The following is a 25023-nucleotide window of genomic DNA, read 5'->3' as shown; positions in this document are numbered from 1 at the left end:
CATGTTCTTTAAAATCACTACTAGGTGGAATCATGATGCAAGTTTTAATTGTCACCCCTCATACTGGACATGAATGACAATAAAATGAGTATTTCGAACAAACTAACCTTTGACTGTAAATTATTTGAATATATTGACAACACATGACAACCAGTCAAATAAGACTGTAAATGCATTGAATTAAGTTAGCTAAGTCATTACCAACAATTCAGCAAGAGGAGGCCTGCTCACTGTCATCTGCCATGTCTCTCCACACTTTCCTTTTGTCCTATGTTGACACCCTGGCTCAACCTTAGCCCTACCCCTAACCTTAACCGTAGTTTCATGTTCACTCCATTGCTCAGCCTTAACCCTAACCCTAGCTTCATGTCCACACCCTGGCACAACCTAACCCTAGCTTCATGTCCACACACCCTGGCACAACCTAACCCTAGCTTCATGTCCACACACCCTGGCACAACCTAACCCTAGCTTCATGTCCACACACCCTGGCACAACCTAACCCTAGCTTCATGTCCACACACCCTGGCACAACCTAACCCTAGCTTCATGTCCACACACCCTGGCACAACCTAACCCTAGCCCCATGTCCACACCCTGTTTCAACCCTTACCAGAGACATAACCCTAACTCTAACCCTGCTGTTTATATATTAGTGTAAACACTATGTCTGTGCTGAATAACATAGCTGAATCTGGGACCAATTTAACAACCGTCATCATGCATACATCATGCAGACCATGATGTAAAAAGAAAAACTGCGTCATTATAAAACCAGGATGTATAAAGAAAAACTGCCTTATTATGAGACGATGATGTAAAAACGAAACCTGAGTTATGAGACCATGATGTAAAAACGAAACCTGAGTTATTATGAGACCATGATGTAAAAACGAAACCTGCGTTATTATGAGACCATGATGTAAAAACGAAACCTGCGTTATTATGAGACCATGATGTAAAAACGAAACCTGAGTTATTATGAGACTATGATGTAAAAACGAAACCTGAGTTATTATGAGACCATGATGTAAAAACGAAACCTGCGTTATTATGAGACCATGATGTAAAAACGAAACCTGAGTTATTATGAGACCATGATGTAAAAACGAAACCTGAGTTATTATGAGACCATGATGTAAAAACGAAACCTGAGTTATTATGAGACCATGATGTAAAAACGAAACCTGCATTATTATGAGACCTTGATGTAAAAACGAAACCTGAGTTATTATGAGACCATGATGTAAAAACGAAACCTGAGTTATTATGAGACCATGATGTAAAAACGAAACCTGAGTTATTATGAGACCATGATGTAAAAACGAAACCTGAGTTATTATGAGACCATGATGTAAAAACGAAACCTGAGTTATTATGAGACCTTGATGTAAAAACGAAACCTGAGTTATTATGAGACCATGATGTAAAAACGAAACCTGAGTTATTATGAGACCATGATGTAAAAACGAAACCTGAGTTATTATGAGACCATGATGCAAAAACGAAACCTGAGTTATTATGAGACCATGATGTAAAAACGAAACCTGCGTTATGAGACCATGATGTAAAAACGAAACCTGAGTTATTATGAGACCATGATGTAAAAACGAAACCTGCGTTATTATGAGACCATGATGTAAAAACGAAACCTGAGTTACTATGAGACCTTGATGTAAAAACGAAACCTGCGTTATTATGAGACCATGATGTAAAAACGAAACCTGCGTTATGAGACCATGATGTAAAAACGAAACCTGAGTTATTATGAGACCATGATGTAAAAACGAAACCTGAGTTATTATGAGACCATGATGTAAAAACGAAACCTGAGTTATTATGAGACCATGATGTAAAAACGAAACCTGAGTTATTATGAGACCATGATGTAAAAACGAAACCTGAGTTATTATGAGACCTTGATGTAAAAACGAAACCTGCGTTATTATGAGACCATGATGTAAAAACGAAACCTGAGTTATTATGAGACCATGATGTAAAAACGAAACCTGCGTTATTATGAGACCATGATGTAAAAACGAAACCTGCGTTATTATGAGACCTTGATGTAAAAACGAAACCTGAGTTATTATGAGACCATGATGTAAAAACGAAACCTGAGTTATTATGAGACCATGATGTAAAAACGAAACCTGAGTTATTATGAGACCATGATGTAAAAACGAAACCTAAGTTATTATGAGACCATGATGTAAAAAAGAAAACTGAACTGACTTCCATAAAACTGATATTTTATGGAAAACACTTTTACTGCAGTTTTGTTACTGCAGTAAAAAGTGCAGTTATTATATCGCTGTAGTATTGCAGTCAAACTGCAATAAACAGTTATGTCACACCCTGATCTGTTTCACCTCTTCTTGTGCTTGTCTCCACCCCCCTCCAGGTGTCGCCCACCTTCCCCATTATCCCCTGTGTATTTATACCTGTGTTTTCTGTCTGTCTGTTGCCAGTTTGTCTTGTTTGTTCAAGCTTACCAGCGGTTGTTCCTGTCTTTTCCCAGCCTCTCTTTTTCTCATCCTCCTGGTTTTTGACCCTTGCCTTGCCTGTCCTGCCCTGTACTGACCACTGCCTGTCTCTGAGCCTGCCTGCCGTCCTGTACCTTTGCTCCACCTCTGGATTACCGACCTCTGCCTGACCTGACCCTGAGTCTGCCTGCCGTCCTGTAACGTGGCCTCTGCTCTGGATTATTGACCCCTGCCTGCCTTGACCTGTCGTTTGCCTGCCCCCATGGTTACAATTAACATTGTTACTTCACACAGTCTGCATTTGTGTCTTACCTTGATTCCTGATAAGTTATGTTACTACAGTACTACTACTGTACTGCTACTGTAGTACAACTGCACATAAAATGCATATAAAATATGTCACTACTACTAATAATGCTCAGAATCAAAACGTGTAGTTTATTTTCTTAAATGCAATACACAAAATAAAAATAATCAGAAATGTGAAATTAATGAATGACTTTATTCTAAAAATCCCAAGGTCAATTGTAATGACATAAATAAATTAATAAAACGAACACTTTGCATTACCTTAAATAACTAATTAAGACTAAGCCAAGAGAAAAGCAGTGTGCGCGTGGTACAGTGGATTTCAGACAAGCGTACCACTAGCGTGGGATCTCCTCAAGGCTGTGGCTGTGCACTTTCTTGACTGTTGTACATATTGTACACTAATGACTTTAAAACCCTACCCTGGTAGACACCTGATAAAGTTTGCAGACGACACAGCACTGGTCAGTCTATTCCAAGGTAACGAGGAGGAGCACGTGCCAGTCTTGGAGGACTTTTTCATGTGGTGTGACAACTCTCACTTAGTGCTCAATACAACAAAGACCAAAAAGATGCACATCGATTTTAGGAAAAATGTAACACCTTCCCCACCGACTGTTAAGGGACAAGACAGATGTAGTAGAGCAGTATAAATACCTATGTGTTGTAATTGACCACAAGCTACAATGGGAAAAGTGTACTAAGCAGATTTGTACTTTTAAGGAAACTAAGCTATTTTAATGTTGATCATGTTCTATTGTCACTGTTTCACAAGCCATTTTTTGAAAGTATCTTAACATATTAACATAATTTGCTGGTACAGAAATACTAGTGTCTCTCAGAGAAATATGTTAGCTCTGCTAGTAAGGTGCTAGGGGTCAAGCAGACAGGTCTGGATGTCATTTATGATATAAGAGCCTTCACAAAAGTCCTCTGATGGACCCCAGAAATCTCGTTACCAGGAGTTTGAGCTACTCCCCACTGGGCGACGTTACAGGGTACCAGGGCACAAAAGAAATGGGGCCAAACGATCCTTTGTCCCAGCAGCAGTAAGGCTCCTGAACATTGTGGTTGATAGAGGCCTACAGCTAACATTGTGGTTGATAGAGGCCTACAGCTAACATTGTGGTTGATAGAGGCCTACAGCTAACATTGTGGTTGATAGAGGCCTACAGCTAACATTGTGGTTGATAGAGGCCTACAGCTAACATTGTGGTTGATAGAGGCCTACAGCTAACATTGTGGTTGATAGAGGCCTACAGCTAACATTGTGGTTGATAGAGGCCTACAGCTAACATTGTGGTTGATAGAGTGTTCTGTTGTGTATAGTGTACAGTTGAACCATTGATTGCTCATGAATTACACTTTTTCTACATGTATTTATTGTCTGTATATGTCCTTTGTCTACGGTATCTCCGATTATGTGTTATGTATGCACAGAGCCGCAACCCAAATTACCCCATGGGGATAATATAGTAATTATCTTATCTTTACACCCTGCCCTCATTATTCAGCTTCGTCCGGATCACTGTCACTTGTCCGTAGTCCACTCAACATTTCTGATTGACGTGATCTGTAGTGAAACATAACATACACGAAGAACCATATTAGTAAGCAATAAAAACACTTCTGCTTGATTTTTCTGGTCCAAACTATATAGCACAATTAAGGTCAGCATCAAGCCAAATGCGATTAATTCATTTTGTGTGAGCTACTGCTATACTTCTAAACAGGGGTCAATAATCAGATCTCAGAAATCAAACAGGTCATCAGATAGGTTGTGATGGCTGATATGCTATAGATGCTGGGATTAGGTTTAGGTATAGAGCTGAGGTTGGGTTTAAGGTTAGGGTTCTGAATAGTAGGTAAGCAATTTGTTGATCGTTAGTCGAACATTTAGGCACAATCCAAATACTGTAAAGAACCTTTTTCAGTGTTTAAGTTTTAATACGTCTACATGTAGCTAAGCCTTTGTCTGTGTACATACCGATTAATTGCTGCACTTCTCTTTTGGGTCTCCCTGACAACGTCCTGGTCGTGTTGGATGCCCTCCTCCCATTCAGCAAATGTGTTACCAACATTTGGACCAGTGGTTACATTATAAATGGGTTTACCTGATTTGGACCTAGTAGGTGTATGGATGAGGACGTTCAGTGTAATGTGATGTGGGCTACTGATTTCAAGTCCTGATAGCTGAATGCCTCTATATGCTGGTGTTAGTACATCCATCTATCTACAGTACACCTTCAGTTGCCGTATCATGTGACTATGGACTGCTCTGGCATCACGTTTACATTGATCGATTTATCCTATGTCGCTGAAAATGGCACACATTTTGTAAATTACTCATAAATTGAGTAATAGATGGGGATTGACTGTCAAAGAAGAGGATTATTTCAGCTACTTCTACAGGCGTTTGAATCAGCAACCTGGAGGATAAACAGTATACAGTACAACACACTGCTTCAAAATTGAACACTTATTCAGACAAGATCAGAGCCATTTCCATGGATACTGGTAGTAACTTGGCAACGACCGTGTCTGTCTGTTGTCATGGAAGCATATGTCTCATTACATCTGATGTACTCTGCTTTTTCTGCAAGTAATGACTGGGATACAACTCAGTCATCGTCTCTCTCGCTCTATCTCTATCGCCTCTCTCTCTTTTACACATACGCATGCACGCACAAGCAAGCTTGTGCGTGCATGCATGTGTGTGCATGTGTCATGCATGTGTGTGCATGAACGTGTGCATGCATGTGTGTGTGTGAATGCAATAAATGTATGTTTCACCAACTTGCACTTTAATATATCACCTATTCCAATACATGCACTATTAAAGTAGATGACGTAGATGACGTAGATGGGTAGATGGGTAGATGACGTACCTTAGATTAATATGGCACAACCAGCTCTTCATTTGGGAACAAAGTACCAGTCCCATTTCAGATTGGGAGCTCAATCTCTCCAGGACACTTTTATTATTTTCTCTAAGAGCTGAGAGCTATAAACATCACATTCTTCTGCTCAGAAGCATAATTGAATCTGGGCTGAGTAGGACAAATTGATGATGTCAGCAGCATGTAGCTACACTCTGGAGATGGGGATTTCCCTGCTGTGTCTCGTGTCTAGTGATGTGGGGGTGGGGATGGATGGATGAATGGATGTAGAGAGGGGTATCCCACCATCCAGTGTTTGATGTATCCTTAGGGCTTAGGCTACTACTGAGTGGATGTGGTCTGGGAGCTCAACTCAATCAATGACTGGATGTCTGAGAAAGAGTTGTAGCAATATAGAATAATGCAAAGAAGGCCAATGTTTGGTAGCTAAAACTGGCTACTACTGTAGATACAGTGTTACCATAATATCTACACTGGGATGTGTACTGTGAACACGTCAAGATGGCCTAAACACAAAGACCTAAATAACCAAATATTTACATTATGTGGTGCGTTATGGAAGAGTACCAACCTTGAATAGATTCAATGTATCCGCATATAATTTGTAAATAATGGATCAAATATTGTCGTAATGACGTCACTGCCACTGGAAACTAGGTGTAGTGCGTGCTGCAGCTGGGACTAGAGAGCTCTGTCTGCTCAGCTTCCATTCGGCGGTAGACGGTTACCTCGCGCACCACTAAGCGCTTTTTGTTGTGAGACGTTGTGAGAGGGTTGCGGAGTCATGGGTAAGCTTAAGGAATTCGATATTACTTTCACCAACAACAAAGTGGTCTACAGCCCTGGCGAATCCATAAGTGGGTCTGTGAAAATTACAACCGGTACCTCACTGCAATATAAAGGTAAGATTACATCTTTTTTTGTATGTATCACTGGCTCAATGAAGCGCATCAGGGTTCGATTTCGGTGGACGAACTGAACGGGAGGAGAGGAACTTTTCCTCTCTTTACATGGCCTAAACAGAAGATAACGTCCTTAAAGTGTTCTATTGTTCGTTCTATTTGTATTTTGTCATTCAAAATAGGATTGAAGTAGCCTATATTTATGTTTGATACATATTGCGCATTGGTGCTGGGTTAAGTGGACATGCCTGTTCTTGACTGAGACAGCTGCTGATTTCACATGTTTACGGCAGTTTTGCTAAGAGATCAAATCAGACAGTAGGCTACATACTGTAACGTTACCGCATCCTGTTTAGTTCTAGTTTAGTATGACCTGTAGCTTAGTGTTCACAGTTTCACATCTGTTGCTAGTTATAACGGTATGCCGTGAAGCAAAACCACGATCATAGAAAGTCAACAGGTGTGGTTGTGTAGTGATTTTCTCATTTTAATCTGGTCAATTGTTACTAAAAAATACCGAATATTTTAGGACTTGCATAGATATGCTGTTTTTGATATGGTAGATTTGGACCAACAGTGGATGAACAGTTCTAGAGAAGGTAGGTTAGGCAAGGTGGAGGGCAGCTTGTAAGGTTTCCATGGCGTTACACAAAGAATCTATTGTTTATATTGTGTGTGTAGAAGTGATCTTAGACTGGATTCATGTCAGATAATAGGGGAACGCAATCAGTCTATAGCCAGAGACACCTTTCACATAAGGTCTATGTACAGTTGAAGTCGGAAGTTTACATACACTTAGGTTGGAGTCATTAAAACTCGTTTTTCAGCCGCTCCACAGATTTCTTTTTAACAAACTATAGTTTTGGAAAGTCAGTTAGGACATCTACTTTGTGCATGACACAAGTCATTTTTCCAACAATTGTTTACAGACAGATTATTTCACTTATAATTCACTGTATCACAATTCCAGTGGGTCAGAAGTTTACATACACTAAATTGACTGTGCCTTTAAACAGCTTGGAAAATTCCAGAAAATTATGTCATGGCTTTAGAAGCTTCTGATAGGCTAATTGACATAATTTGAGTCAATTGGAGGTGTACCTGTGAATGTATTTCAAGGCCTACCTTCAAACTCAGTGCCTCTTTGCTTGACATCATGGGAAAATCAAAAGAAACCAGCCAAGACCTCCAAATTGTAGACCTCCACAAGTCTGGTTCATCCTTGGGAGCAATTTCCACACGCCTGAAGGTATCATGTTCAACTGTACAAACAATAGTACGCAAGTATAAACACCATGGGACCACGCAGCCGTCATACCGCTCAGGAAGGAGACGCGTTCTGTCTCCTAGAGATGAACGTACTTTGGTGCAAAAAGTGCAAATCAATCCCAGAACAACAGCAAAGGACCTTGTGAAGATGCTGGAGGAAACAGGTACAAAAGTATCTATATCCACAGTAAAACGAGTCCTATATCGACATAACCTAAAAGGCCGCTCAGCAAGGAAGAAGCCACTGCTCCAAAACTGCCATAAAAAAAGCCATACGGTTTGCAACTGCACATGGGGACAAAGATCGTACTTTTTGGAGAAATGTCCTCTGTTCTGATGAAACAAAAATAGAACTGTTTGGCCATAATGACCATCGTTATGTTTGGAGGAAAAAGGGGAATGGCTTGCAAGCCGAAGAACACCATGGTTACTTGAAATGCAAACCCTTCCCAGAATCCCCATTAATGTAGTCTGTCTAATGCAAAGTATTCTGCAAGCATCCATCATATGACTTCCCAAGTTCTTCTTCAATCTATGTTTGCTTTCTTGGTGAGCACTTGCACATGGATCTGATCCAAATTTGAAATCACATTATTCTACATGTGTTATTCAGGTAACTTATTAGTAAGTTTGAATACGAATGTTTTCCTGTCTGAATCATGTTGTGTGACATGGTGAATTCAATCCAACATTTCTTAGTGTCCTTGACTGTTTGAGTCTGACACACCTTGACATGTCTATGTATGTATTACTGGATTAAGGACCGTCCTATGTTTGCAGACCTGTGACAGATGGTATTACAAGAGTTGTACAATATTTACTGTGATATGTTATGTGAGGTCATATTAGACCTGAGTGTGCAATTGACATCAGAGAGGCACTCACCATGCTCCGGCCCGGCGAGCAAACATCCCTATGATGACTGATGGGACTAATAAGGGCGAACTCTGAGGACACAGACACTTGGGGGGTAGTGTTAGTAGGAAGGTGTTGTCATCAGCCTAGCACCCTAACACCCTCATGTCACCCAGCGTTGTTGGCCTAATGACCTAATTTCACTTTTATTTAACCAGGTAGGAAAGTGGAGAACAAGTTCTCATTTACAACTGCGACCTGGCCAAGATAAAGCAAAGCAGTTCGACAAAAACTACAACATAGAGTTACACATAAACAAACGTACAGTCAATAACTGTCACGCCCTGACCTTAGTTATCTCTGTTTTATTAATTTATTTTGGTTAGGTCAGGGTGTGACTAGGGTGGGTATGCTGGTTTTGTATTGTCTAGGTTTTTTTTGTATGTCTAGGGGTTTTGGTAGTCTAGGTATATGTAGGTCTATGGTGGCCTGAATTGGTTCCCAATCAGAGGCAGCTGTTTATCGTTGTCTCTGATTGGGGATCATATTTAGGTTGCCATTTTCCCTTTTGGTTTTGTGGGTTCTTGTTCTATGTTTAGTTGCCTGTCTGCACTATCCATATTTGCTTCACGGTTCGTTTTGTTATTTTGTTCGTTTTGTTCAGTGTTTCGTTCTTTAATAAAGAATAATGTACGCTTACCACGCTGCGCCTTGGTCTCCTCCCTACGACGGCCGTGACAATAACACTATAGAAAAATCGATGTACAGTGTGTGCAAATGTAGAAGAGTAGGGCGGTAAGGCAATAAACAGGCCATAGAGGCAAAATAATTACAATTTAGCATTAACACTGGAGTGATAGCTGTGCAGATGATGATGTGCAAGTAGAGATACTGGGGTGCAAAAGAGCAAGAAGATAAATAACAATAAGGGGATGAGGTAGTTGGGTGTGCTATTTACAGATTAGCTGTGTACAGGTACAGTGATCGGTAAGCTGCTCTGACAGCTGATGCTTAAAGTTAGAGAGGGAGATATAAGACTGGATCCAGCTTCAGTAATTTTTGCAATTCATTCCAAGATACCTCATTGGTTCGGCAGTTTTAAGTTGATAGTCTATGAATACACACAAAGCACTCACATTAGACTTCTACTGTGAAACACGTGACCAGACCATGGTATCGCCTCAGTGTGATATATGGTACTTCCTTGCTGAATGCAGACTCTTTAGGTTAAGATATTCTGGCTCCATTTCAGGCTCTTTCTCAGCCAAGACATCATACTTTAATGTAAATGTTTAGCTATGTGATCAATGAAATCATCATTTTAAATGCAATGGCTGCCCTATTTGATTTATGGCATCATCATCCGTTAAATGCCTTGGCTCTAAATTTGATCAATGACAGACTGTTTTAAATGCCCTGTCTGTGACCTGAGAAATTGTCTTGATTTGCTTCCAGTAGTAATGCCAGTCATGTTTTTCTATACAGTGATTGGTGAAACATTGCGACCTGATGAATAGGGTCCAGGAATACTCTGTGTTCCTATCAGAGGCTGTACATTCAGAAGAGTCCTATTCCAATCCCCTCACTATCCATCTCATAACACCATAATAACCTTTTTTTTAATCCAACCAAATCCATTTAGATTAGTGAGAGAAATACATGATGTTTTTCTGTGTCCTATCCTTAACATTGAGATTCACATTAGGAATGCCAGTGTTAAAATGTATGACACATGTATCCCATCTTCTCTTGATATGGTTGCTGCTGCCCCACTCTAAAGCAATGATAATAACCCTACTGTCCATTGTGACAAATGTCAGCACTCAGTCTTATCTCTCCCTCTGAGTTTTTTTCCACTATGGATGTTGCCTATAGAAGCTCCACTCCTCAGAGCGAGAGGAGGGAAAATTGGGTGAAATTATTCTCTTTCTTCTTGCCGCACCATTGTCCGTGAGCTGCCTAGTTTCTACACAATCAGCCTAGTCTCCTCTCATTTAGTCAGTCTGCATGAAGTCTGTGAGGCCCTAGGAGACAGTCCTCAAGAGCTTTAAAAAAATTATTCTGCTGATGTGTAGCCAAGTCTATTTCGCTAGCCAGCCCTAGCAAGCCCTGAATCGTGTTGAGGAACATCAGACACTGGTTCTTGTATTTCATTATGCCATCGTCACTATAGGCAACAGGACTGCTGTGAGGATATTTTAGGAGATCGATCTGATTGAAGTCACATGGGTGCGTCTTTTCTGTGGGTAAATATGTGTATCTGTGTGTATCAGGCACTACAGTGTATGCTATATGTGTACCATTATTACATGCATTACTTCATTATATGAGCTATATGGATTTGCTCCATAGCCGCCATGTATTTACATTGTGATCTGAGTGAGGTGTATACAGTTACCCAGTATTGTACTGCAATAAATAGAATAGTAAGTTTGGTGGCGTCTGCAGCCCCCCGTGTGTCTGCTATAGTTCGTATGTAGAGCTGGACAATGGATGATGAGGGAGATTAAGTTGCCAACTGTATTATTGATGAAGAGTAGACCATTGGTCTGTATTTCCATTGATTAGCTAGCAGAGGAAGACAAACACAAATAAACACACACAAATAATGCACCTGTTATTACAATTTGTTATTATTTAGTTGTGCATTTCTAGCCATATCCCCAAAAAACATTAGGTCTGATTCTTTGCAATTAATTCAGCACAAGTACACATACAGGCTAGCACGGGTACACCAAGGCTTTACATTTTTTGGTGTATTAAACTTAGCGTTCATTCAGTGGCAGGGAAACCCGCGGAGTCAATAATAAGAGTGTGACCTTCCCTTTACAGATCTGACGTGGTGGCTGTGAGAGCCAGGGTGTCTATTCTATTAATTGTGCTGTTCTGTGTTGACTGGAACTTCCCCTGGGTGAGCAGCATAGTGGGCCCCAGTCTGAATATAGACATCTGATACAGTAAGGTAACACCACTGTATTGATACTGCTGCTTTCAACAGAAAACAGGTTATTGTCAGAATATATCATTGGCTCTTGCAGCTGATCCATCTGACAAGGCCTGATTTCTGCACTTTCAATGTGCTGTTAGTAGTGGGGCTCTAGCGAGAGTAATACTTAAAACACAGATACATAGTAAGGAAAATAATGTGTCCAAAGGTGAGGCTTGAAGGAAATGAAACCTAACATTTCAGGTAAAAACGGCTCTATCAGTCTATCTAATAACCTCTTGGAACTAGGCCTACATAGATAAACCAGAAACAAAACAGTGCAGGCCTATAGTAGTTACTAGCATCTGGAATGTTATTCTCCTGGAGTGAATAATAATGCCTGTTTGGGTTAACTGTACAAGCCTAAGCATACTGCAAACAGCAAGGTGGGGAAATCAGGCTTGGACCTATTCAGCCTGTTTGTTTGTAGCTGGCTGATAATGGATCTCGGTTGAGCTTGTGCAAACAGAAACAGACAAACATTTACAGTAACCCAACGCTCATGAACCGTACCAGAAACCACTGCCCTCACTAAAAACACTCTTTACCTTTCCATGTCATGTGGTCCCGTGTGACTCAGTTGGTAGCGCATGGTGCTTGCAATGCCAGGGTTGTGGGTTTGATTCCTAAAGGGGACCAGTATGAAAATGTATGGACTCACTACTACTAAGTCACTCTGGAAGAGAGTGTCTGCTAAGTGATTAAAATGTAATGACTGACTTGCTTGTTTCAGTTTGCCCTGTAAGACCCACAAAACACAAGGCTTTCAAACACATGTTGTTGGGATGGTGAGGTCATGTAATCAGTTTGAACTTTTATGGTTCATTCCCTGGTGAGGAGTAGTTGGCTGGGTAACCACTAACCAGCATTAACCTTGATGACTCCCGTCTCACACCCACTTCAGCAAACACTCCCTGCCCCTGCATTCCTGGCTGTAAATGGTTGTGAGTCACAAAGAAAGACTTCCCCACAGGGCCAGGGTCTCAGTTTCTCCCTGGTCTGTCTAGACTGAGGAGTTGAACTAAATCATGATATAATCATAGCTAGGTCTGGCATAATTACTGTATAATCATGTAACCAAAGATTATGGATGAAGACCATCATGAAAATACAATAACCTCCAATAACTGTAAAAAACAAAAACAGCCGGGCATTCGTGCGGTTGAGTCTTTACAACCTAATGAAACTTTGTTGCGGCTGGCTGAAACAAGCAAGGTGTTGTAGCGATGCCCCCTCCCTGCAGCAGCAGCACATTCAGGGCCTATTCCTCTGCCCAGGTGTTGCTGACGCTTGCCAAATCTTACAACACCTGGATAGGTATTTTACCTATAAGCTAACCGCATCCTATGTTATAGCAATCTGGTGTCCAACGGCACAGTCGACGATGTGGCACGCAACCATTGGTTGATGCATGCAACGTCTTTGCAGGGGATGGGCACCTATGTCAGGAGCAGAGGCGATAAGAAAATGTACGTATTTAAAAAAACAAATGCTATTCAAACTATTTTAACGGTGACCACGGTCATTTGTCAAACCAATAACCTATGATCATTCTATGATCGTTACAGCCCTAATCATAGCCCTGAAGGAGTGTGGAGGGAAGGTTGTTGATGATTAGCTAGATGTGTCAGACTTTTGAGGCAAAAGGCCCAAGCATTGCTTTGCCTCAGACGTTGATGGGATTACTTACAATGGTTAAAAAAGCTTCATACAATATTGTTTAATTGCTCAGTCCTGGCAGCATTAACAGCCACCATCCACTACCTCCCCCTTTGGCTTAGACATATGATTGGACCTTTTCTGACCTGCCTACCCCAACTCCTCATAAACCTCTACTCTATCAGAAGCCCTCGGTGGAAGCCCACCCCTTCCTCACCTACCACGCTCCTTTCTTTTCTCCTCTTCCCTTAATCTCTTCCTCTAACAGACAGCCAACAAGACTTAGTTCCCTAAAGTTATATTTGCCTGGCTAGTCTACTTGGCTGCACTGGAGACAGGGGTTTGTAGTTGATTTCCTTTCTTGACAAGTGTAAGCAATAAGCTGATGCCAATCATTTGACTGGCTTTAACTTGTTCAATTGTTACAGATCAGTGCAGACAGGTAGCTAGTCTAAAGATCAGACTCTTCCTGGGTGGGGATGGATGAGCCACCTACCACTGATGCATTGTGTAAGAGGCAGGAACATTGGTATCCTGCTTTGAGATACAGATTACATTTTTATTGTCATTATCTACCCACCAGCTAGAGTTTCCATTTAGGGTGTACTGTTATCTGTTGTGACACAATGTCACAGGCGATTGGCTGTTTTATTGTTTACTAGTACTGTATAAGCTCACGAAACTAACTGATTTCCTCTAACTGACTGGTTTCCTTTAACCACCCCCTTGTTGTGGGTGGTGTGGGGCTGGAAGCTCCTCTGGAATGTCACACATTCCACCGTACCACTCTCTACTGCTGGACACTGAGTGGAAGGTTTGATGGGTCTGAGCTGACTGACTACCCAACACACAAGTCCACTACCTGAGACAGGTCAGAAAGCCTGTGTGTGTGTGTGTGTGTGTGTGTGTGTGTGTGTGTGTGTGTGTGTGTGTGTGTGTGTGTGTGTGTGTGTGTGTGTGTGTGTGTGTGTGTGTGTGTGTGTGTGTGTGTGTGTGTGTGTGTGAATTTAATGTGTTGGTTACCATACCAGCAACTTAAGATCAGTGGCCACTGGAGAGAGGGGGTTTCTACCCTCCCTCCTCGCCTCTCCACCTGTAATAGTCTAGGTTAGTTTCCAGGTGCCCTTTCTCACTCTGCCCCTCCCCTCCCCTCTCCTCTCAAAACAAAGGCTCCTCTGGCCTCAGTAGTTTCTCCATCTCCCTCTAGGTTACGTCATCTCACACAACAGTTTATGCTACTCATATTCGGTTGTTTGGTAATGGAATCATGTTGGAAATCCATTTATCAGGTCACAGATTTCTCTATTTGACCTAGTTTGCTGTGTCAGATCAAGTGGAAAAAGGATTTAAGGATTTATCACAAAATGACCCAAACTGATTATGGTTATTTCCTATTTGGCACATGGGTAAGCAAGAGTAACAACATTCATATCCCCCGTGTTTGAACTGCTCAGGATTCTAAGAAATGCTCTGAAGTAGTTAAACAAATTACTTTAATGAGTCTTTGAAAACAGGGCTTAATATAGAAACACATTGATGTGCATAGATTTCACAGATTTCCACAAATTACAATCTAATCCTTCCACACTAATTCAGCAGATCCTCCAACTCAATAATGTGTAAAAGGACCAATGAGCACCAACATATGAAGTTCATAGGAGCATGTACAATTCGGTGTCAAATGAAAGCTAAGAGTTCATATTCTTGAGAAATTAAGGCAGATCTACATTTTCCAACCATTACATCCTAAAAATCCCAAACATTTGGAATAAGCAAAGGCTCTGATTTCTGGTCTAACAGATGGAAAAGGGAACTTAGAAAACATCTACCAGAAAAAGTCTTAAAAGGTATTAGAAATACATCAAAACATAATGTTGAAGTAAAGACCCCGGCCAACTAATATCAACACTTATATTTCGTTTTGGAGACATTTGTCTGCCTTCTGTAAGTTTAAGAAACATTGCCTTGTGCCTTCAAATTCAGTTACCAAAAACCCACGTATCTTTCAGATATTTTCACATTTCTCTCCCTGAGATAATGAATGTTCACAGAAGTAACAAGTTAAGGTAGACCTATCAATTAGTTATAGTGTTTTTACTGGTATCAATTTTGTTAATTAATTATTCATTATTAACTTCTGCAATTGAATTGGCTACAATGCGAAATCATAGTAGTCACAAACCACAGTTGGGTTCACAAGTTTGGACAGCACAGTACAGCACAGTAGAGTGCAGTAAAGAAAGGTAGAGTACACAGTAGTTCAGCAGAGTAGAGTTCAGTACAGTACAAAGTAGAGCACACTAGAGTTGAGTACACTATAATGTATTGTACTGTACTGGACTCTACTGTACTCTACTGTGCTCTGCTGTACTGTACTAAACTCGACTGTACTGTACTGAACTCTACTCTACTGTTCTGTGCTGTACTTTGATGTCTATGATTGGTTCAGATTTGGCCCGGTCTTGTTTGGGGGCAGAGCTCATTAAAATAATAGCCAGTGTGTAGAATAATACCCGAATATGCAAAGGAGACTATTACATACCTTTGTGTACATATTTAGGATACAGCATCATGAAGAGAATGACATTCATATCCATAATTATGCATTTCTGTGTAGTACAGATCAGGGACCTGTGATGAAATTCCATTAATGCAATTCTATTACTGGGTGTAAATCCATTTCACTTACTGTAGTTCAGTAAGTCAATGTGTCATTTCATAGCTGACACCCCATTCTTTCTGCAGACATCGTTGAATCTTAATTCGGAGCAGATATTTAGTAGACTTTATGGAAAATGTGGACACATAAATCTGAGGGAGATTTTACAGATATTCTGTAACCAAACTTTGCATCTGCACAGTTCTTCCAGTAAATGTGTTTTTGTAAAATGTTCAGTGTAAATTGTTAGAAGTAGTCCTTGTGCATAAAGTTGTATGGTTTATTAAACTTTGAAATTAATAGGTTTTGGTTAGCATACATTTTAAGTGAAAAATCTGAGTCTCTAACTTCATTCATACTGGACACAGGGACATAAAAATGGTGTCCACAAGTTCATCTGACTCTGGGGAAGTAAAGGGCCTCATTGCCAAAAAAGGGCCTCATTGCCAAAAACCTGATGTATCCCTTTAATATTAAAGAGATAAGCAGATAATGGGAATCAGTAACAATACAAAAAAAGTAAACTGTGCCTTTTGGTGGCTGATTTTACATTAGGAATACTGAGGAGGAAAGAGATCTCAAGGCCATCACTGGGGCATATACTCATCCTTCTGTTGGCTTATCTTTATGTACACAATCAAAGCAGATGTCCCCATATTTCAAATACATGTATATTTCTTACAAATAGCCCCCATAAGCAGCTGTGAAAGTAAGCAGGAATAGTCGGGTACGGAGTACCGGCAAAATAAATAGTGGGGGTACACCGCAAATACATGTATATTTCTTACAAATAGCCCCCATAAGCAGGTGTGAAAATAAGCAGGAATAGTCGGGTACGGAGTACCGGCAAAATAAATAGTGGGGGTACACCGTGCCGGTAAAACATGAGCCTGTAGGCTATTACACTATTTATCATTACCACATGTACTGTAAGTCGCATGACAAATATACGAATAAACTTGAAAACTTGGGGAATACACTCCAAAATGCGGTGTGGTTCAATGATAACACTGACATTTTGCCAGAGATGAGACGGAGACCCACGAGGACAGCAGTGTACACATCAATTCAATTTAAAAGACCTGTGTGGGCCTAATGAATGACAATCACCGAATGTCATTCATAACACTTTTGGGTGTTTTGTAAGTGATGTCTCTTTGCATTATTTTAGAGTGGAGTAGTCTAATAGTTGGAATAGTAACTGAAGTCTGGACACGGACTGCAGCCTGTTATAATATTAACTCCTGCAGAATTAAGTGTTAATCACAGTAAAATGACAGATCAAATGTTAATTTTGTCTTGGAAACAGGAGTGGAGAAATATGATTTATTTCTTTCAGCATTTTGAGAGAATACATATTGCGAGCTTAGGGACCTGTTGTGTTGACTAAACGTGTAATTTATTTTAGCTACATAAAAGCGGACAGTATTTCATTTTCAACTACATAAAATATGCATCCAAGACGTGCTGAAATACTATCAGAAATATGTTTGATCGTTGTCACAGCTTTCCATTTCCTTAAAACTGGTCAAACTGATGTCATTTGTGGGTCTCCCGAGTGGCACACCGGTCTAAGGCACTACATCGCAGTGCTTTAGGCGTCACTACAGACCCGTGTTTGATCCCAGGCTGTGTCACAACTGGCTGTGACCAGGAGTTCCATAGGGCAGCGCACAATTGGTCCAGCGCTGTCCGGGTTAGGGGGGGTTTGGCCGGGGGGTGGCTTTATTTGGCTCATCATGCTCTAGCGACTCTTTGTGGCAGGCCAGGCACCTGCAGGCTGACTTCAGTCATCAGTTGAACAGTGTTTCCTCTGACACATTGGTGTGGCTGGCTTCCGGGTTAAGCGGCAGGTGTTAAGCGGCACGGTTTGGCATGTCATGTTTCAGAGGACGCATGACTCGACCGTTGCCTCTCCCGGACCCGTTGGGGGAGTTGCAGCGATGAGACAAGATCGTAATGGGAAATTATGTCATTTGGAAATCCTCGCTCCGTGAGAAAAGCAGAAATGAAAGAGAAAACTTTACCGATGTAAACTAGATTGTTGATGATGCGTTGATCATTCTATAAATATATGACGTTATTCTGGTGATCAAGGCTTTATTTATACTGAACAAAAATACAAAAGCAAATTGAAACAGTTTCAAAGATTTGACTGAGTTACAGTTCATATAAGGAAATCAGTCAATTTAAATCAATTCACAAGGCACTAATCAATGGATTTCACATAACTGGCCAGGAGTGCAGCCATGGGTGGGCCTTGGAGGGCATAGGCCCACCCACTTGGGAGCCAGGCCCAGCCAATTATAATAATTTTTCCCCCACAAAAGGGCTTTATTTAACGACAGAAATAGTGCTCAGTTTCATCAGCTGTCGGGTGGCTGGTCTCAGACGATGCTGCAGGTGAAGAAGCCGGATATGGAGGTCCTTGGCAGGCATGGTTATACGTGGTCTGCGGTTGTGAGGCTAGTTGTATTGCCAAATTCACTAAAACAACATTGGAGGCAGCTTATGGTAGAGAAATTAACATTCAGTTATCTGGCAACATCTCTGGTGGACATTCCTGCAGGCAGCATGCCAATTGCAGGCTCTGTCAACTTGAGACATCTGTGGCAATGTGTTGTGTGACAAAATTTGACATTTTAAAGTGGTGTTTTATTTTCCCCAGCACAAGGTGCACCTGTGTAATGATCATGCTGTTTAATCAGCTTCTTGATATGCCACACATGTTAGGTGGATGGATTATTTTGGCAAAGGAGAAATGCTCACTAACAGGGATGTAAACAAATTTGTGCACAAAATCTTGAGAGATGTAAGCTTTTTGTGCGAATGGAAAATTTCTGGGATTTTTTATTTCAGCTCATGAAACATGGGACCAACACGTTACATGTTGCGTTTGTATTTTTGTTCAGTGTAGTATTTTAGGCGCATAGAGATCTACTTAGGCACATACATCTACTTTCACCCCTGCCCATAAGTATTTCTCCAGTGGTGTCTTTGCTAATAATCTCAGTGATCACTGTCCAATTAGAGATACCAAACAGATTAACACTGATTCTCATATAATTATGAAGAAAAATGTTCCCCCCACAAGCTTTTCTTCATGATATGTATTACTCTGACTTCTCCTCTATCAGCTGCATGCCTGACCTTGAATTAGCATCTATTTTTATCTCTCTGGCAAACACGCTCCCTTTAAGCGCCTTAGTGTATAAAATAGAACAAATCCTTGGTTCTCTATAGAACTTTCAGATGTTGTTATGATGACTAATCAGGCCTGGGCCAAGGCTAGAAAAACTGACTCTGTAGCTGATTGGCAGATTTTCCAGATATTGAGAAATAGATGCACTTCCTCAATCAAGAAAATTAATCTAGCTACTTTCTAAGTTCTTTCTCAGACTCGGCTGATGTTAAACAGTTAATGCGCTGAAGCGTGGAAATTCCTCTCCTTCTCTGGCTAAGCAAGTTGTGTCAGACTCTGGCATCATTACTGAGAAAAATGTGATAAGTGATTCTTTGTAATAAGCATTTTCTCAGCTTTTTATTTGAAAGAAATGATGGTTTAATTGACCCTGGTCAGCCAGTCGGCTGCTTGCCCCTCTCCCATTTCAACAACTTTGTACTTGTGATGTGTTAGACGCCTTGCCCAAGACTGAAAAGAAAATCCACTGATTTGCTTGATAATTTCTTGCAGCAGCTTTCTGCTCCTCTGATTGCAGAATCTTTAACAAATATTTTTTATCTTACAATTCTTTCTGGTACCATCCCCAGGGTCAGGAAAGCGGCCCATATACTCCCCCTTTACAAAGGAGGTGGCCCATGTGACCTAAATAATGATCGTCCCATTTCCAAACTCTTTTGCCTAGCAAATATTGTAGAATCCTTGGTAAATATCAAATAACATTTTATTCGTCATTTTCGGTGAAACATAAGATATTACAGTTTTTAGTGTCACATTGGTAGGATAGTCTCGAACTTAGATCATCCAGTTTATTTTCCAGTGATTGCACATTGGCCAATATAATGGATGGTAGCTCGGGTTACCCACTTGCCGACGAATTCTAACAAGGCAACCCGATCTCCACCCCCTGTATTTCCGCCTTTTCTTCACACGAATGACAGGGATTTGGGCCTGGTCTCAGAGAAGCAGTATATCCTTTGCTTCAGACTCATTAAATAAAAAAATCTTTGTCCAGTTTGAGGTGAATAATCGCTGTTCTGATATCCAGAAGCTCTTTTCGGTCATAAGAGACAGTAGCAGCAGCATTATGGACAAAATAAGTTACAAACAATACAAAAAAAACACACACAAAAGAGCACAGTTGGTTTGGTGCCCGTAAAACGGCAGCCATCCCCTCCAGCGCCATTGTCTACTAAAGTTTTGAAATGCTTTAACTTCGAAATGTATTCCTTTTAATTGACCTGTCTGAAGCCTTCGACACTGTGGATCACCCATTATTTATTCAGAGGCTTTCATCAACTGGCCTGGACCAGGCTGCGTGTAGCTGGTTTGAAAATGATTTAAAGGACAGAACACAGTATGTATTTACTGATGGTGTTAAATCAGGTTTTCTGGACATAACAAAGGGTGTCCCACAGGGATCGATTGTTGGTCCAGTTCTCTTCTGTAACGTACAGTGCATTCAGAAAGTATTCAGACGCCTGGCCATTTTCCACATTTTGTTACGTTGCAGCCTTATTCTAAAATTGATTCAATAAATATTTTTCCTCATCGATCTACACACAATACACCATAATGACAAAGTGAAAACAGTTTTTTTGAAAACAGAAATACATTATTTACATAAGTATTTAGACCCTTACTATTAAACTCGAAATTGAGCTCAGGTGCATCCTGTTTTCATTGATCATCCTTGAGATGTTTATTAAACTTTATTGGAGTCCACCTGTGGTATATTCAATTGATTGGACATGATTTGGAAAGGCACACACCTGTCTATAGAGGGTCCCACAGTTGACAGTGCATGTCAGAGCAAAAACCAAGCCATGAGGTTGAAGGAATTGTCTGTAGAGCTCTGAGACAGGATTGTGTCGAGGCACAGATCTAGGGAAGGGTACCAAAACATTTCTGCAGCGTTGAAGGTCCCCAAGAACACAGTAGCCTCCATCATTCTTAAAAGGAAGAAGTTTTGAACAACCAAGACCCTTCCTAAAGCTGGCCGCCCGGTCAAACTGAGCAATCGGGGGAGAAGGGCCTTGGTCAGGAAGGTGAACAAGAACCCAATGGTCACTCTAACAGAGCTCCAGAGTTCCTCTGTGGAGATGGGAGAACCTTCCAGAAGGACAGCCATCTCTGCAGCAATCCACCAATCAGGCCTTTATGGCGTTCACACCTCTTCTGAGCGTCGTAACCACTCGTCCACTGCAGGGGCCCGTCTGGCTCGGAGTCCATGGAGCCAGGACCGGCTGATATCCCAGGATGACCTGGAAGGTGGAGGAGTGAGTTCTGGGCATATTCGGCCCAGGGAAGGAACCTGGCCCACTCCCCCTGCCGGCCCTGGCAGTGACTCCTTAGGAACCTCCCCAGCTCCTGGTTGGTCCTCTCCACCTGTCCGTTGGAGAGGGATTGGATGGTGCGGGTGATACCTGGGTGTCCAGCGGTGAGGGATGTGTGTGCCCAGGTCAACAGCCAATCTCTCACCCCCGTGGGGACGTAGATGCGCTCTGGAGGGCAGGTAGCAGGAGCGGGTTCCCTCTCCAGAGCCTGGCGGATATCCACATCTACGTCCCAACACACAGGGCCAACAATTCGGGAGGACAGATTGATAGACTGGAGGGGACTCACAGGACCCTCCACCAACGTGGGTGCGGGAAAGCAGGTCCTCCGGGAATTCTGGTCCCCAGGCGGTAAGTTCAGGGAGGAGGCAATGGCCTGGTCGATGAAGTTCCCAGCGGAACCGGAGTCCACTAGAGCTTTAGAGATAACACTTGAGGGACAGCCAGTCAGTGAAATGGGAACCAGAAAGGGTTTGGTGGAAAACGATGATAATGGAATACTCAAGCCTACCATGGTAGATGGATGGTCATGGGGCCACCTCTCTGCTCTAGTGGAACCCGGGTTGGGACACACTGGACACCGCTGAAGCTGGTGCCCCTCCTGGCCGAAATAGGGACAGAACCGCAGCTGTCTCCGGCGATGCCCCTCTGCCGCGGAGAAGTTTGGCCCCTACCTCCATGGGTTCAGGCTCTGCCTCAGGACAGCCAAAGGAGGGAGAAGAGTGACGAGGTGGACACCGGCGCTCCCGAAGAAGGTTATCCAGACGGATGGCCATCGCGATGAGAGTTTCCAAGGATATGTTGTCATCCCGACATGCCAACTCCGTCTGGACCTCCTCGCGCAGTCCACTGTGGAATAGAGTGCAGAGCGCCGGCACATTCCATCCGCTGCCACAGTCCGAAAGGTGAAGGTGTACTCTGCAGCGGTCTGGGCACCCTGCTGGTCGCTCACCTCCCTCTCTGCCCTCTGGAGGATGGTTGAAGGCCGCCCTGAACAGAGCCATGAACCTCTCATAGGAACCCAGCTCCTCCTCTCCTCTGTCCCAGACGACCGTAGCCCACTCCAACGCCCGTCCGGTCAGCAGGGAAATGACCGTGGCAACCTTGGACATCTCAGTGGTGGAGGCTCCTGTCTGATAGGCGAAATAGAGGGAGCACTGGAGTAGGAAGTCACGGCATTTCGATGGAGTACCGTCATACTTCTCCAGAAGGGACAGTCGGGCATGGTTGACCTGGGCAGACGGCTGGGTAGGCTGGGGGACTGGCTCACTGTGACGACGCGTGGTAGGAGGCCCTCCATCATAGGTATGGAGAACCTCGCTGGTGGTCTGGAGGCGGTGGAGAACATGGAGGAATTATTTAATGGTCATACCCAGTAGAGCCAGCTGGTCGTGGTGTTGGTGTAGATGACAGGCAGTACTCTGTATTGTATACGCAGGGAGTCAGGAAGCAGATGCAAAAGGTGGGTTTAATAACAAGAAACATGAAGATAAAAAAAACAGGAGTAGCGTACTGAACGTAAACAAAACCAATACTGCCTGAAGACTGAGGCTGCTCAGGGCTAAATAAAGGGGAAGTAATCAAGTTAATGATTAAGTCCAGGTGTGCATAACGATGGGGAGCATAATGTGGATAATGTGGGCTGCCAGGTCCGGTGGTTAGTAGACCGGCGACGTCGAGCGCCGGAGAAAGGGAACAGGAGTAGGACATCTTCACTATTTACATTAACAATATTGGTTCATCTGTAAAAAATAAATACTTGTATGCAGATGACACTGTAGTGTATTCTATTGCCCCCACAGCTGAAAAGACTCTGTCAGAGCTTCAATCTTCCTTTATTGCCCTGCAGAAAACCTTTGTTTAGTTGAAATGGGTACTTAATGCAGTTAAAACCAAGTATATGTTATTTTCCAAATCACGTAAAAATGTATCTGATGATGCATGCGTACGCATACGCATACGCATACTTTATGCATACGTACTTTGGATGGTGCCCTCATTGATCATGTCCTATAAATAGTTGTGCATCTGGATGGATGAAACGCTATCTTTCAGAAGGCATGTTGATGAGTTGTTAAGAAATTAAGAATTAAAATAGGCTTCTTCTATAGGGACAGGTCCTGTCTTTAGTTAAATAGCAGAAAACAAATCATTTCAGTCAACATTCATTCTAGTTATTGACTATGGCGATATAGTCTATATGAATGCAGCTGCCACTGTATTGAAGCCTTTGAACGGAGTTTATCATAGCGAATTTGGGTAATTACAGGTTCAGTACACATCATTTCATTTTGTATCAGAAAGTAGGCCAGCCCTCCTTAAAATCTTGTAGATCGATGCATTGCGCTCTTTTTGTCTATAAAGCTCTCTTGCATAAACTTCCGCCATACCTTACCTCTTTGTTAACCTTCAGACGTATAAGTTACCAGACCCGGACTCAGGGGTGGCTAACCCTGGAGATCCCTTCAATCGCTACCGAGTCAGGTAAATCTGCTTTTTGTTTCTTTGCGCCTTTCATCTGGAATGATCTCCAAAAGTCCTTAAAGTTGGTGGAGTTGGTGCCTCTAGGGAAATTTAGGGGGATGTTAGAGGTCCTTTTACTGAAGAATGTGTTTGTTTCATGTGATTCTGTTTTGTGTTTGCTTTTCATGTATTTTATAATAGACATGTAGAGCGTAATAGTTGTTTATTGATGTGTATGGTGGGCTCATCTGCAAAAGAGAACGTGGTCTCAGCATGACTCCCTGCTTAAATAAAGGTTAAATAAAATACAAATTATTTGAACTCTGCAAGATGGTTGGAGGAAATGTACAAGACCTCTACATGGTCTTAAAAGGAGGCCAAGAGTTTATGGTACATGGTATGTGCTGGCAGTAGTGGTGACTTGGTGAGATGCTCTGTGGGCTAGACGGTGGTTCAGACAGAGGATGTATGTTAGGGAAATGTGTTGAGGGGAACTTCAGGCCAAACTCCTACGGTAATGTACTGTATCTGTCTGTCCTGCACTGGTGGATGTGAGACTGACTGGACAAAGGAGAAGACAGACAAAGCAGCTTTTCATAATGACTAAGCATAAACAGCCCTCTGTTGAGATTATAGTGGTCAGTAAGTGCTCTCTCTCTCGCTTCACTCCTAACTCTGACTCCTTGTCTGGGTCTGGGTCTAGGTCTGGGGCTAGGTCTGGGTCTAGGTCTGGGTCTAGGTCTAGGTCTGGGTCTAGGTCTGGGGCTAGGTCTGGGTCTAGGTCTGGGGCTAGGTCTAGGTCTGGTTCTAGGTCTGGGGCTAGGTCTGGGGCTAGGTCTGGGTCTAGGTCTGGGGCTAGGTCTGGGGCTAGGTCTAGGTCTGGGGCTAGGGCTGGGGCTAGGTCTAGGTCTGAGTCTAGGTCTGGGGCTAGGTCTGGGTCTAGGTCTGGGGCTAGGTCTAGGTCTGGGGCTAGGTCTGGGTCTAGGTCTGGGTCTGGGTATGGTGCTACAGCGGGAGC

At 42.3% G+C, this 25023-nt stretch overlaps 1 protein-coding gene across 1 annotated transcript in view; it reads left to right on the top strand.

Moving 5' to 3' along the window:
* Nucleotides 1-6414: 6414 nt before the first annotated feature.
* Nucleotides 6415-25023, top strand: part of LOC120025972 (arrestin domain-containing protein 1-like) — a 39892-nt gene continuing 21283 nt past the window's right edge. Inside the window, exon 1 of the mRNA XM_038970735.1 lies at nt 6415-6597. Within this exon, the coding sequence (XP_038826663.1) occupies nt 6480-6597 (118 nt within the window). The 5' untranslated portion in view covers nt 6415-6479. The remainder of the gene's footprint in view (nt 6598-25023) is intronic.

Source organism: Salvelinus namaycush, chromosome 31 (assembly GCF_016432855.1).
Source record: "Salvelinus namaycush isolate Seneca chromosome 31, SaNama_1.0, whole genome shotgun sequence".
Lineage (NCBI taxonomy): Eukaryota > Metazoa > Chordata > Actinopteri > Salmoniformes > Salmonidae > Salvelinus > Salvelinus namaycush.
This window is presented reverse-complemented; position numbering and strand designations above follow the sequence as displayed.